The sequence below is a fragment of the Saimiri boliviensis genome, chromosome 11, assembly GCF_048565385.1.
Source record: "Saimiri boliviensis isolate mSaiBol1 chromosome 11, mSaiBol1.pri, whole genome shotgun sequence".
Lineage (NCBI taxonomy): Eukaryota > Metazoa > Chordata > Mammalia > Primates > Cebidae > Saimiri > Saimiri boliviensis.
Window position 1 is genome coordinate 41484157 of NC_133459.1, and position 10844 is coordinate 41495000.

General features: G+C 58.1%; 1 protein-coding gene across 2 annotated transcripts; it reads right to left on the minus strand.

The window, feature by feature from the left end:
* Positions 1–3640: 3640 nt before the first annotated feature.
* Positions 3641–9300, minus strand: CLDN19 (claudin 19). 2 transcript variants are annotated; one of them, XM_010347494.3, is made up of 5 exons: positions 8832–9300; positions 7508–7672; positions 7308–7392; positions 4527–4679; positions 3641–3779 (listed from the first exon to the last, which is right to left on the minus strand). In XM_010347494.3, the coding sequence occupies exons 1-5, from the start codon at positions 9052–9054 to the stop codon at positions 3731–3733; spliced, it is 675 nt and encodes a 224-aa protein (XP_010345796.1). In that variant the 5' UTR covers positions 9055–9300; the 3' UTR covers positions 3641–3730. The 2 variants fall into 2 exon arrangements, with proteins under 2 accessions (XP_010345796.1, XP_010345797.1); XM_010347495.3 differs by having other exon boundaries at positions 4502–4679.
* Between the last annotated feature and the right edge of the window lie 1544 nt (positions 9301–10844).

Sequence of the window (10844 nt, forward strand, 5' to 3'; positions counted from 1 at the left end):
CTCTGATTTTTCCCAGATATCTTCCTATTGCCAGGATATCACTACATTTTATTTTATTTTATTTTTTGAGACAGAGTTTCACTCTTGTTACCCATGCTGGAGTGCAATGGTGCAATCTTGGCTCACCGTAACCTCCGCCTCCCAGGTTCAAACAATTCTCCTGCCTCAGCCTCCTGTGTAGCTGGTATTACAAGCATGCACCACCACACCTGGCTAATTTTGTATTTTTGGTAGAGACAGGGTTTCTCCATGTTGGTCAGGCTGGTCTCAAACTCCTGACCTCAGGTGATCCACCCGCCTCAGCCTCCCAAAATGCTGGGATTACAGGTGTGAGCCACCTGGCCTGGCTGATCTCGCTACATTTTAAATCAGTGTATTAATTGGTCGTGCAATTCAGCGAGATGTGTGGTTCTCTGACTCTGCCTCTCCAATCCCTGGCTATAGGCAGAAAGGACTTCACCTAACAAAGGAACAGAGTGAAGCTTGTGCCCCCTCTGCCATTGATACCCCCTCCAGCCCACCCCCGGCTTGCATGTATCTTGTCTCTCTTGCAGCCTGTCCCTGAAACCCATGAGAAGTAGCCAGCACATTCTATCTCGGCATTCTCCATTGGACCCTGAAGTTCAAGAGAGTATGATGTGTGGTTTCCTGGCCAGCTGCTTCATGACCAAATAGCAAGAAATGCCAAACACTCAGCCTAGAATAGGAGGATGATCCCTCCCCTGCTCAGCTGGCACCATGTAACAGGATTCCGCAAGGCTGCGCTGAGTTTCCAAGTTTCAAATCCTTTTAGGCAGGGCTCTTCTGGCCGTGTGGGACAGGATTCAAACTCAACGTTTTTTTTTTTTTTTTTTTTTTTTTTGAGACGGAGTTTCGTCCTTGTTACCCAGGCTGGAGTGCAATGGCGCGATCTCGGCTCACCGCAACCTCCGCCTCCTGGGTTCAGGCAATTCTCCTGCCTCAGCCTCCTGAGTAGCTGGGATTACAGGCACGCGCCACCATGCCCAGCTAATTTTTTGTATTTTTAGTAGAGACGGGGTTTCACCATGTTGACCAGGATGGTCTCGATCTCTCGACCTCGTGATCCACCCGCCTCGGCCTCCCAAAGTGCTGGGATTACAGGCTTGAGCCACCGTGCCCGGCCGCAAACTCAACGTTTTTTCAGCCAAAAGGGGGATTGAGGCCGGGCGCGGTGGCTCAAGCCTGTAATCCCAGCACTTTGGGAGGCCGAGGCGGGTGGATCACAAGGTCGAGAGATCGAGACCATCCTGGTCAACATGGTAAAACCCCGTCTCTACTAAAAATACAAAAAATTAGCTGGGCATGGTGGCGCGTGCCTGTAATCCCAGCTACTCAGGAGGCTGAGGCAGGAGAATTGCCTGAACCCAGGAGGCGGAGGTTGCGGTGAGCCGAGATCGCGCCATTGCACTCCAGCCTGGGTAACAAGAGCGAAACTCCGTCTCAAAAAAAAAAAAAAAAAAAAAAAAAAAAAAAAGGGGGATTGATTGGAAAGATGTGGGCGTGACACAGAACAGCCTGGTGTTGGGAAAGGCCGGAGTAAGCTGGGGTTTCCCCGCTAGTCTTTCCTTTCCCCACCTCTTTTCTTTTTTTGAGACAGAGTCTCACTCTGTCGCCCAGGTTGGAGTGCAGTGGTGGGATCTTGGCTCACTGCAACCTCTGCCTCCCGGGTTCAAGCGATTCTCCTGCCTTAGCCTCCTGAGTAGCTGGCATTACAGGTGCCCACCACCATACCTGGCTAATTTTTGTACTTTTAGTAGAGACAGACAGGGTTTCACCATATTGACCAAGCTGGTCTCGAACTCCTGACCTTGTGATCCAGCCTCCCAAAGTGCTGGGATTACAGGCATGAGCCACTCTGCTCAGCCTTGCACTATTAATAGAGATGAGGTTGCACCATGTTGGCCAGGCTGCTCTCAAATTCCTGACTTCAGGTGATCCACCTACCTTAGCCTCCCAAAGTGCTGGGATTACAAGCATGATCTCACTGTGTCCTGCCTCCACCTCTTTTCTTGTGGGTTTCTTTCTCTCTCCGCAGACCCCACAGAGTCACCTGGGCTGGAGGCCTCATAGAGGTGCCCTCGGTGCTGACCACATACTGCAGTCCCCTGAGAAGCTACATGACCTCAGGTGTCCAGGTCCACCCAGACCAATGAAGTCAGGATGTCTGGGGTTGGAGCCTGGGCATTGCGCCCCTTAGTGACTCAAATGTGCACACAAGGTTGGAAACCACTACACTATAGCTTCAGGCACCCAGAGGAGACACTCTTGCCGTTCTCATTCATGATTAGAGCGGCAGGACTCTGGGGAACCTGTTTAAGCCAGGTGGCCACACCCTCCAACCATAGGCTGGACGAGCCCCTGCAGCACCCCGATGGGTGTGTGCACTGGCCCGGCCAAGCTCCGAGGGGTCAGTCCCCCAGCGGCTCCCTGTCATTTGTGTCATTCCTCCCACCCCCACCCTCGGCTGCAGTATACATGGCAGTCGTCTCCGCTGACTTGGTTTCCATCACTTTCCTTCTCAGAGATAAACTCGAAGGAGAAGCTGAGCTGCATTCTTGAGATCTGGGGAGTTAATGGGAGATGTGGTCACAAGACAGGTGGTGGAGGAGGCAAGAATGAAGCTGGCCCAGCAAGGTGCCTGGCAGGGAAAGGGAGGCTCAGTGACGGATGCGCTCTCTCACGACGCCTGCAATGCAGTGGCCAGGGAGACTCAGAGTCCCGGAAGAGGGTTTGGGGTGGGAGAGGCCTGAGCATGAGGGGCGGGGCTGGTACACTCTGGTTCTGGGAGGTGTTGGTCAAAGGACTGCAGCCTTGGGACTGATGGGGCTGGTTTCCCTACATTCCTCTCAGGCCCTTCCCCCTCTATACTAAGCAGGGATGGCACCTGGACTTCAAGACCAGAAGCCCTTCTAGCTCTGACTGCACTGCTAGGTGCAGCACACAGCTCCAGCCACAGTCTCTGGGCAGCCTTAGGCTGCCCCCTCACCACTCTGGTTCTAGGGCAGAGATCTTGGCCCTTCGCTGAGCTGGAGAGGAGGAGTGGTAGGTGTGGAAACGAGGGGCAGGACTGGGGTGAGCAGAGCTGGGGTCTGCAGAGCTTGCTCAGGACAGTCCTAATGCCTGCAAGGTCCTAATGTCTGCCCTGCATTCCCTCTTCCATGTGGCGGGCTCCTACACTGTGTCCCTTTACCTACCTCTGATCCTCAGCATCCAGTTGGAGAGCCTTCTAGGAATTGTCGCTTCCCTTAGGAGGGCTCTCAGGGGTGAACCAGGTAACAGGGGCAGGGTTTACCTTGTGGCCTATGTCCACACCAGGGGCTCCCCGCCCCTGGGGCCTGCTTTCAGAGCTGGGCCAGCCTCAAGGGCAGCCTCCAGGGTGGGTGGGGTCTCCCATTAAGGAGACCTTGTGCCAAGGCCAAGGCCAGGCTTGGGAGTGGGGTCCCTAGGAAAGGGGTAGGAGCCCTGAATTATTTCCTGCTCAGCCTTGGATGTGCTGTGGAACCCACCCTGGCCTGGTGTCTCCTCATCTTTCTGCCCAAGAGCCTCAGGGGTCAGCACTGACCACTCTGTCTCAGTCCCCGCCCAAGCCATGCCAAGGACAGACCAAATGACACCATGATTGGGGCTGGATGTTCACTTCTCTTTCCAAAAAATATGAAACACACAGTCTAGGTATGGCAGAGGACAGAGCCTGGTTGGGGATTGGACATTACACACCCAGGGGGCCCTTGGCGGAGGCGGGCAATTTAACAACTGGTCTGAAAGTCAAAAAAGAGAGAGCTGGTTAGTGGATAGCAGTCGGGGTGGGGGCAGGGGCTGTGCGTTCAGGCCTGGACACGGGGACTGGCCAGCACGGCCAGACATTGGTCCTCACAGCAGCCCTGCCTAGGACCCATTCCCATGGGTGGGGGCGCCGTGGTCCCACCTAGCCATCTGTGTGGTCCTCCACACTGGAGGAACCTGAGACCTGAACTCAGACCCTCCCTGTACCCGTGTGAACATTCAGCATCCCGGCACTGCCGTGTGGGGTTGCAGTGAGGAGCCTTTGGGATTGGGATGAAGGGTTCTGCTCACCCCAAGGACCTGAATACTAAGGATGTCTTGGCCACTGCTGTATCTCCAGGGCCTAGCACAGAGCAGACATCCACGTAGCTCTTCAGTGAGTAAACAAAGGAGCAGGTGAAAAGGCAGCAGCTGGGCTGGTGCCTGAGGGCCTGTCCCCAGGGACACATGCTGGTGCCCACGAGGCTGTGCACACAGCACCATGCCTGGACCTGCATCTCTGTGTGTGTGCGTGGGGGCTGGGTCCTGCCTCTGGCCTTTCTCTGAGGTTCTGGGTCTCAGATTGTAGGGTAGGTGCTCGTGTTGAGGACAAGCTGCTCAGAGCACCAGACTGAGCTCTGGGGACATCCTGTGCTCTACTGGCCCTGCCCTGGGTGCTGCGAGGTTGGTGAGGGGTGCCGCTGGACGGGGGGCTGACCAGGGCAGGCGGAGCTCAGACGTACTCTCGGGCAGCAGTGGAGGGTCCGGGCCGGTAGGGCTGCGGGCTGCTGTTGGGTCTCTCTGGCTCCGGGCACGTGCAGCAGAGGAAGGAGCCCCCCAGCACGGCCAGGCCAGCTGAGGCCCAGCCCACAAACAGGGCTGGACCAAATTCATACCTGCAAGGGGTAGAGAGAATGGCATCAGGTGTGGCTGCTGTCTTAGGGTGTCCCCAGCTCCTATTCTGGCAGAGGAAGGGCAGGGTGTGCGGAGCTGGAGGCTGGGGCCTCACAACCTCCTCCATCTCTCCAGATAAACTGGGGTGAATGCGCTTCCTTTCTCCCTCTCCCAGCCCAGAATATCAACACCACACTGGGTGAGCCGGGACCAAGCTGGGCATGAAGGCTGGAGTCTTGGCCTCACGCTTGTGCTCTGAGCAGCCTGGGCTCATTTCCTGATCCCGCCAGTGGAGGGGGCATGGGAGGGCCTGAGACGCCTGCCCTGGAGGAGCGGAGCAATCCCTGCCATCTTTTTTCCCAGTCCCAGTCTGGCCTGCTGAACTCCCAGCCAGGAGGGCTCCCACTGCCCTTGGGAGAAGCCCACACCCCTCCACCTGGGGCTCTGGGCTCTCCACACCCAGGCCCTGCTGGCCCGTCCAGCCCCGCTCCTGGTCTCACTGCCTCGGTGCCTTAAAACACGGCACCCTCTGCTGGGCACTAAGCCTGCCACTCCCTGTGCCTTCCCAGCTCCTTCTCTGCCTTCAGAGACCAGTTCAGATGCCACCTCCTCATGGGGGCTTTCCTTGACATCTTCTCTGTGTTTACCTCGCCCCTTGTGCCGACTCCACTGCCACACTCTCTCCAGGAGGCCTCAGCCCCCTGCCCCAGGAAGCCCCCTGAGGGCAGACAGAGCATGGGATTCGTCAGTGTCCCCAGGACCCAGCACAGGGCCTGGCAGCCCCCAAGTGGCCTTGGGGACTGTTGAAGGGATGGGGGCTGAGTCCTATCCTGACATGCCTGAGCTTTACCTTGTCTGACGGACTTTGTGGCTGTGGCTGCCTGCCCAGGGAACAAACTTTGTACTTGAGATCTCCTCCTTTCCCGCCCCTCTCCATACATCTGCCTCCTCCAGGGAGCCCTCACAATTACAACAGCCCAGGCATCTTTTCTCAGCCTCTCCCCACCCCAGGGCCCAAAGCCCACTGGGACATCTGGGTTTGAGGCTGTTCCATTCTCTGCTTCTGGCTGGGCTGAGAGGTGAGGGAGGAGCCAGGGTGGGCCCAGGCCTTTCGCAGAGCCTCCTCTTCAACTCCTGTGCCCACAGCCTTACAAGTCCTGGTCATCTAGCTTCTGAATAGCAGCCTGCTTTCCACTGCTCCCTCCCTGGTGCCCCAAACTCTCTGCTCAGACCTTCGGGACAGCCACCTTCCTGGTGTCACCCCCTCCCCACCATTCCACACATCACAGCCAGAGGGACTGCCACTGCCTCCGCCCAGATGAGGAACAAAAATCTGCCTACGGCTGCAAGGACCTCTACGATCTGCTCTTATGCTCAGGTTTCTTCCTGGCCCAGAGTAACTGCTGCCTCCTGCAGGAAGTCATCTCAGCTCTGCTGCCACCAGCAGAAATAAAAACAGCTCAGGCTTACCAGGCACTGTCCAGGGCTGAGGCACTGTGCCACACCCTCACCTGCATCTTGCTGAATGCTTGTGTTGAGGACAAGCTGCTCAGAGCACCAGACTGAGCTCTGGGGATATCCTGTGCCCTACTGGCCCTGCCCTGGGTGCTGTGAGGCTGGCTGGATGCTGGGCAAGGGGCCCCTGGGCGGGGGGCTGGCCATGTGTGAACTGGTGCTCAGGTTCTGGCTCCATTTTACGGAGGAGGAAACTAGGCACAGAAGGATTAAGTAACTTGCCCAGGTGATGCAGTGCACGCAGAGCTGCGATTGATTGATTGATTTTTTTTTTTTTTTTTTTTCCGAGATGGAGTTTGGCTCTTGTTACCCAGGTTGGAGTGCAATGGCGTGATCTCGGCTCACCGCAACCTCCGCCTCCTGGGTTCAGGCAATACTCCTGCCTCAGCCTCCCGAGTAGCTGGGACTACAGGCATGCGCCACCATGCCCAGCTAATTTTTGTATTTTTAGTAGAGACGGGGTTTCACCATGTTGACCAGGATGGTCTCGATCTCTTGACCTCGTGATCCACCCGCCTCAGCCTTCCAAAATGCTGGGATTACAGGCGTGAGCCACTGCGCCCAGCCGGGATTGATTGATTTTTTTGAGACAGAGTCTCACTCTGTCACCCAGACTGGAGTGCAGTGGTTCGATCTTGGCTCACTGCAACCTCTGCCTCCTGGATTCAAGCTATTCTCCTGCCTCAGCCTCCGAAGTAGCTGGGATTACAGGCGCCCATCACCAACCCCAGCTAATTTTTGAATTTTTAGTAGAGATGGGGTTTTACCATGTTGGCCAGGGTAGTCTCGAACTGCTGACCTCAGGTAATCTGCTCACTTCAGCCTCCCAAAGTGCTGGGATTACAGGTGTGAGCCACTGCACCCATCCAAAGCTGGGATTGAAAGCCAGAGCCAGGAGACTTAGGTCCTTAGAGCGTCCTTGCTGCTCCTGGGAGCCTGCCACAGGCCTCCTGCCCCTGTGGAGGGTCCCACCACACTCCACCTGGCTCCCCTCTTTAGAGCTTCTTGGACGGCAGCTGGATCCCATCCCTCACTTCCTCCTCCAGGTGATCCAGTGGACAAAGCTCAGTGGCCCCAGAGGAGGTGAAGCAAGAGACCCAAGCCCTGACACCCACCTGGCATTGACAGGTGTGCTTGGGTTGAAGAACTCCTGGGTCACCAGGGTGGCATACCATGAGACGGCAGTCAAAGTGCAGAGGCCTAAGGATGAAACAGAGGGGCACTCAGCTCTGCTCTGTATCTGTCCCACCCTGAGGCCACTGGTGCTGGGGCTGCCTGCCATGGCTGGGATTGTGGAGGAGGGAGGGGCACTCACCTGCCAGGATGAAGAGAGCACCCCCGGAGATGGCGACACGGCCCTTGGCGATGGGGTTGCTGTCTCCCACCCGTGTGCACTTCATGCCAACCACACTGAGGACCATGGCCACGAAGCCCAGGAGCACGGCCACCACCATCAGGGCCCGTGCTGACTGGATGTGACCTAGGGCAGGCAGGGTGGCACTGAGCGGGGCTGGCAGGGATGGGGGTTGGGTCGGTGCCTGGAAGGAGCCCAGCTTGAGAGGGAGCTGGCCTGGGGGTCAGACCACCTGCTGGCAGGTGCAGATAGTGCGGAGTGACAGCCCCTGCGTGAGGACAGGGCATGGGGGTGAGAGTCCCCTTCACTGTCAACACCGTTCTCCGCTTGCCCTTGCAGACTTTTCTGGTAGTTTGATTCTGCTGCTGCTTTCTGGCCTGGGGACTCCCTTTTGGGCTTGGCCCACCCTCCTAAGCAGTGGAGGGCAGCTTCTCCAGGCGCCCCCAGAAGGAAGAGCTGAGGGTATCTGGGGCCCAGCTCGACCCAGCCTGAGCCCCGCAGCAACTCCTCCCCAGCAGCCATTCAGACAACAGTCACCTTCCCCTCTGTCCATGGCAGCTGGAAGCTTGCCTCTCCATGGGTGCATGGGTCAGTCCTGGACCCTGGGGGGTGCTTAGGAGACTTGGGTCCCTCAGCAAGGCTAGATGATGACCTGTCTGAACTGGCACAATGGCGCTGATTGATGGTCATGGGGAGCAGATTGCCCCCAGAGGGGTCCCAGGCAGATTGCAGGTGGGCCACCTCCACCCCAGAGTTAGAGCTGTAGCAGTCCCCACACCCCAGAAGGAGAGGGACGGCATGCAGATGCACGTGTCTGTGCATGTGCATGTGTGTGTGCATGCGTGTGTGTGTGCATGCGTGTGTGTGCACCCATATGCTGGCATACTACCCTGGGGACAGGAGTGCACGCAGTGTGTGTCTGTCTACTGAGTATGGGGGAAGGTGGAGGAAGGGTCTTAACTGAGCCTGTCAGAGTGCCACAGGTATTAGCATTCCCCTTGAGAGATGAGAACATCACAATGCCAAGAGGGTTGGTGACTGGTTCAAGGTTATGGTGGCAGAGCGGGGATCCGGACCCACAGCTGCCAGACCCTACAGCCCTCCCTTCCCACAGGGCAGCAGGCTGGCCTGGACTGTCGGATGGGCACAGGGCAGTAGTGGAGGATGGTGGAGCAGGGGCTGGAGGATGGAGCCCAGCACAGACAGCAGACTGCGAGGAAAGCTCGATCCAGAACCCCCTGCTGTTCTCACCTCCCACCTCCCACCCCACTGGCCTGAGGCCTACCGTCCAGGGCGAGCAGCGAGTCGTAGAGCTTGCACTGCACCTGCCCGGTGCTCTGGGAGGCGCAGGACATCCAGAGCCCTTCATAGAGGCCCACGGCGGTGATGATGGCGTCGCCTGCGTAGGAAGACTGCTTCCACTGTGGCAGGGCCGTGCTAGCGATGATGCCCACCCAGCCACCCAGGGCCAAGAAGTAGCCCAGGAGCTGGAGGCCTGAGTTGGCCATGGCCCAGGGGAGGGGGCCAAGGGTCCCAGGACTCAGGGCTGGGCCAGGGTCCCAGCAGGGGCTGTGGTCATGGCCAGGTGGGAGGAACAGCTGGACAGAGGGAGCTGCGAGAAGGAGGGTCAGAGGCAGGGAAGGAGAGGTGATGGGGCGGCAGCGGCTGGAGCAAAGGCAGTGGCTCTGGACTCCAGAATGCAGGGGGAGGCCCAGGGGCTGGAAAAGGCCAGGGCCCGCCCACAGTAGCCGCCTAAGCCAGAGCAGGGTCCCCAGCAAAGCTCATGCCCAGCCCCCTAGGGGCGGGGACCGGCCCACGGCCCAGGTGGTGTCCCTGCCCCGCCCCAGTTCCCCAGGGATAGGGAAGGGAGGGGCTGAGAGGAGTGACCCAGCTGCCTTCAGGGACTCTCCCACCAGGGAAACCCCTTTAGGAACCTGATTCAAGTGCCCTAAAATTCAAATAATCCGTCACCCAAACACCAGCCCTGGGAGAATGGACTTTGCTCTTGCAGGGCTGATCTAACCCTTGGGATTTTCTGCCTTTTGACTTTAGAACAGAAGGGAAAGGGATGCCAGCTTGCAGCAGGTAAAACTAGAGTTAGACATCAAGGAGAACTTTTTGGCAGAGGATCTGAAGCTAGATGTAGGCAGATGGAGCTAGGGGTGGCGTGTTGGGAAGGGGTCATGGGTAGCTGGGAGCTGTGTGTGCCAAAAATCAGGAAGGCCAGACCAGGAAATATGTACTGTGGGGTCTTTTTGAGATCTGAGGGGGACAGAAAAGGGGCCCTGTCAAAGCTGGGCCAGCGCTGGCTGCCGGCCAGCAAGGGGCCCGGTGGGGAGACAGCCCCGACCTTTTGGCATCAGCCTGAAGGAAGGCGGATTGCTCAGCCCTTTAATCCCCTTGCTGGCTGGCTTAGCAGCTCCTGCTGGGACCTGGAACACTGGGCCCTGGCCCCTAGCTCTAGAGCAGCCTGGCTCAGAGCAGCGGCCTTTGCACATTCCTGGGGTTCAGGCTGCCCCCTCCTAGCACCCCTACCTCTGTCTCCTCTCTCCCAGTCTCTCTCTCAGTCCTCAGGAGTAAGGGAATGTTTAACTCTCTTCGACCTCATTAGCAATCCCCTCACGTTCAATTGGGCCCCACTGCAGTGTAGGTGGAGGAGGAATGTCACAACCCTGCTCCCACTCCTGCCAGCCTCCGGCCGCCCCCTCCGTCCCCAACAGCCCACCCACCTTTCCTGGACTACACTGGGGGAAGGCAGGGTCCTGCTGCAGACCCCTGTTGGCTTCCTCCCCGACAGCCCCAACCCCCCTCTGCAGGGACAAGTCCCCAGCCCGCTGTGCTCCCTCACATTCTTCACGTGGCTATGCAAACGAGAGGGTGCCAGGCGCTGAGCAGACAATGGCAGCCCTGTGTGCCCGCCCAGGGCGTAGGACTCTGGTATGGCCTGCAGCTCTGGCCAGAGCTGGGGGAGTGGTCTGCCGTCTGAGGGTCAAGGGTAGGCACTGCTTGGCCTGTGGTGCCGCACATCTGAGGCCCTCTGTGCCGGGAGGGTCAGAGTCATATGGATCCCGGCACACACAGACCTGCTTCCTGGATGATCTGTGGGTCCCAAAGAGCAAATGGGGTCTACGACAGTGGCAGACAACTAAGTCCTGAGCTCAAATTCTTCTGCCACAACGACAAGACAGTAGGACCAAGGGAGCCTCCTCCATCCTGCTGGGGCCGCAGTGGGCACGCTGTGACCGGTGCGTTAAGCGTGCAGGGTTGCATGCAGGCAGACAGGGCTCCTATCAGCAAG

Coding starts and splice junctions, on each gene's coding strand:
- CLDN19 (XM_010347494.3), bottom strand. CDS start 9,054: ATGGCCAACTCAGGCCTCCAGCTCCTGGGCTACTTCTTGGCCCTGGGT. Junction 7,673..8,831: donor CTCGCTGCTCGCCCTGGACG/GTAGGCCTCAGG, acceptor TGCCTGCCCTAG/GTCACATCCAGTCAGCACGG. Junction 4,680..7,307: donor AGCACACCTGTCAATGCCAG/GTGGGTGTCAGG, acceptor TACCCCTTGCAG/GTATGAATTTGGTCCAGCCC.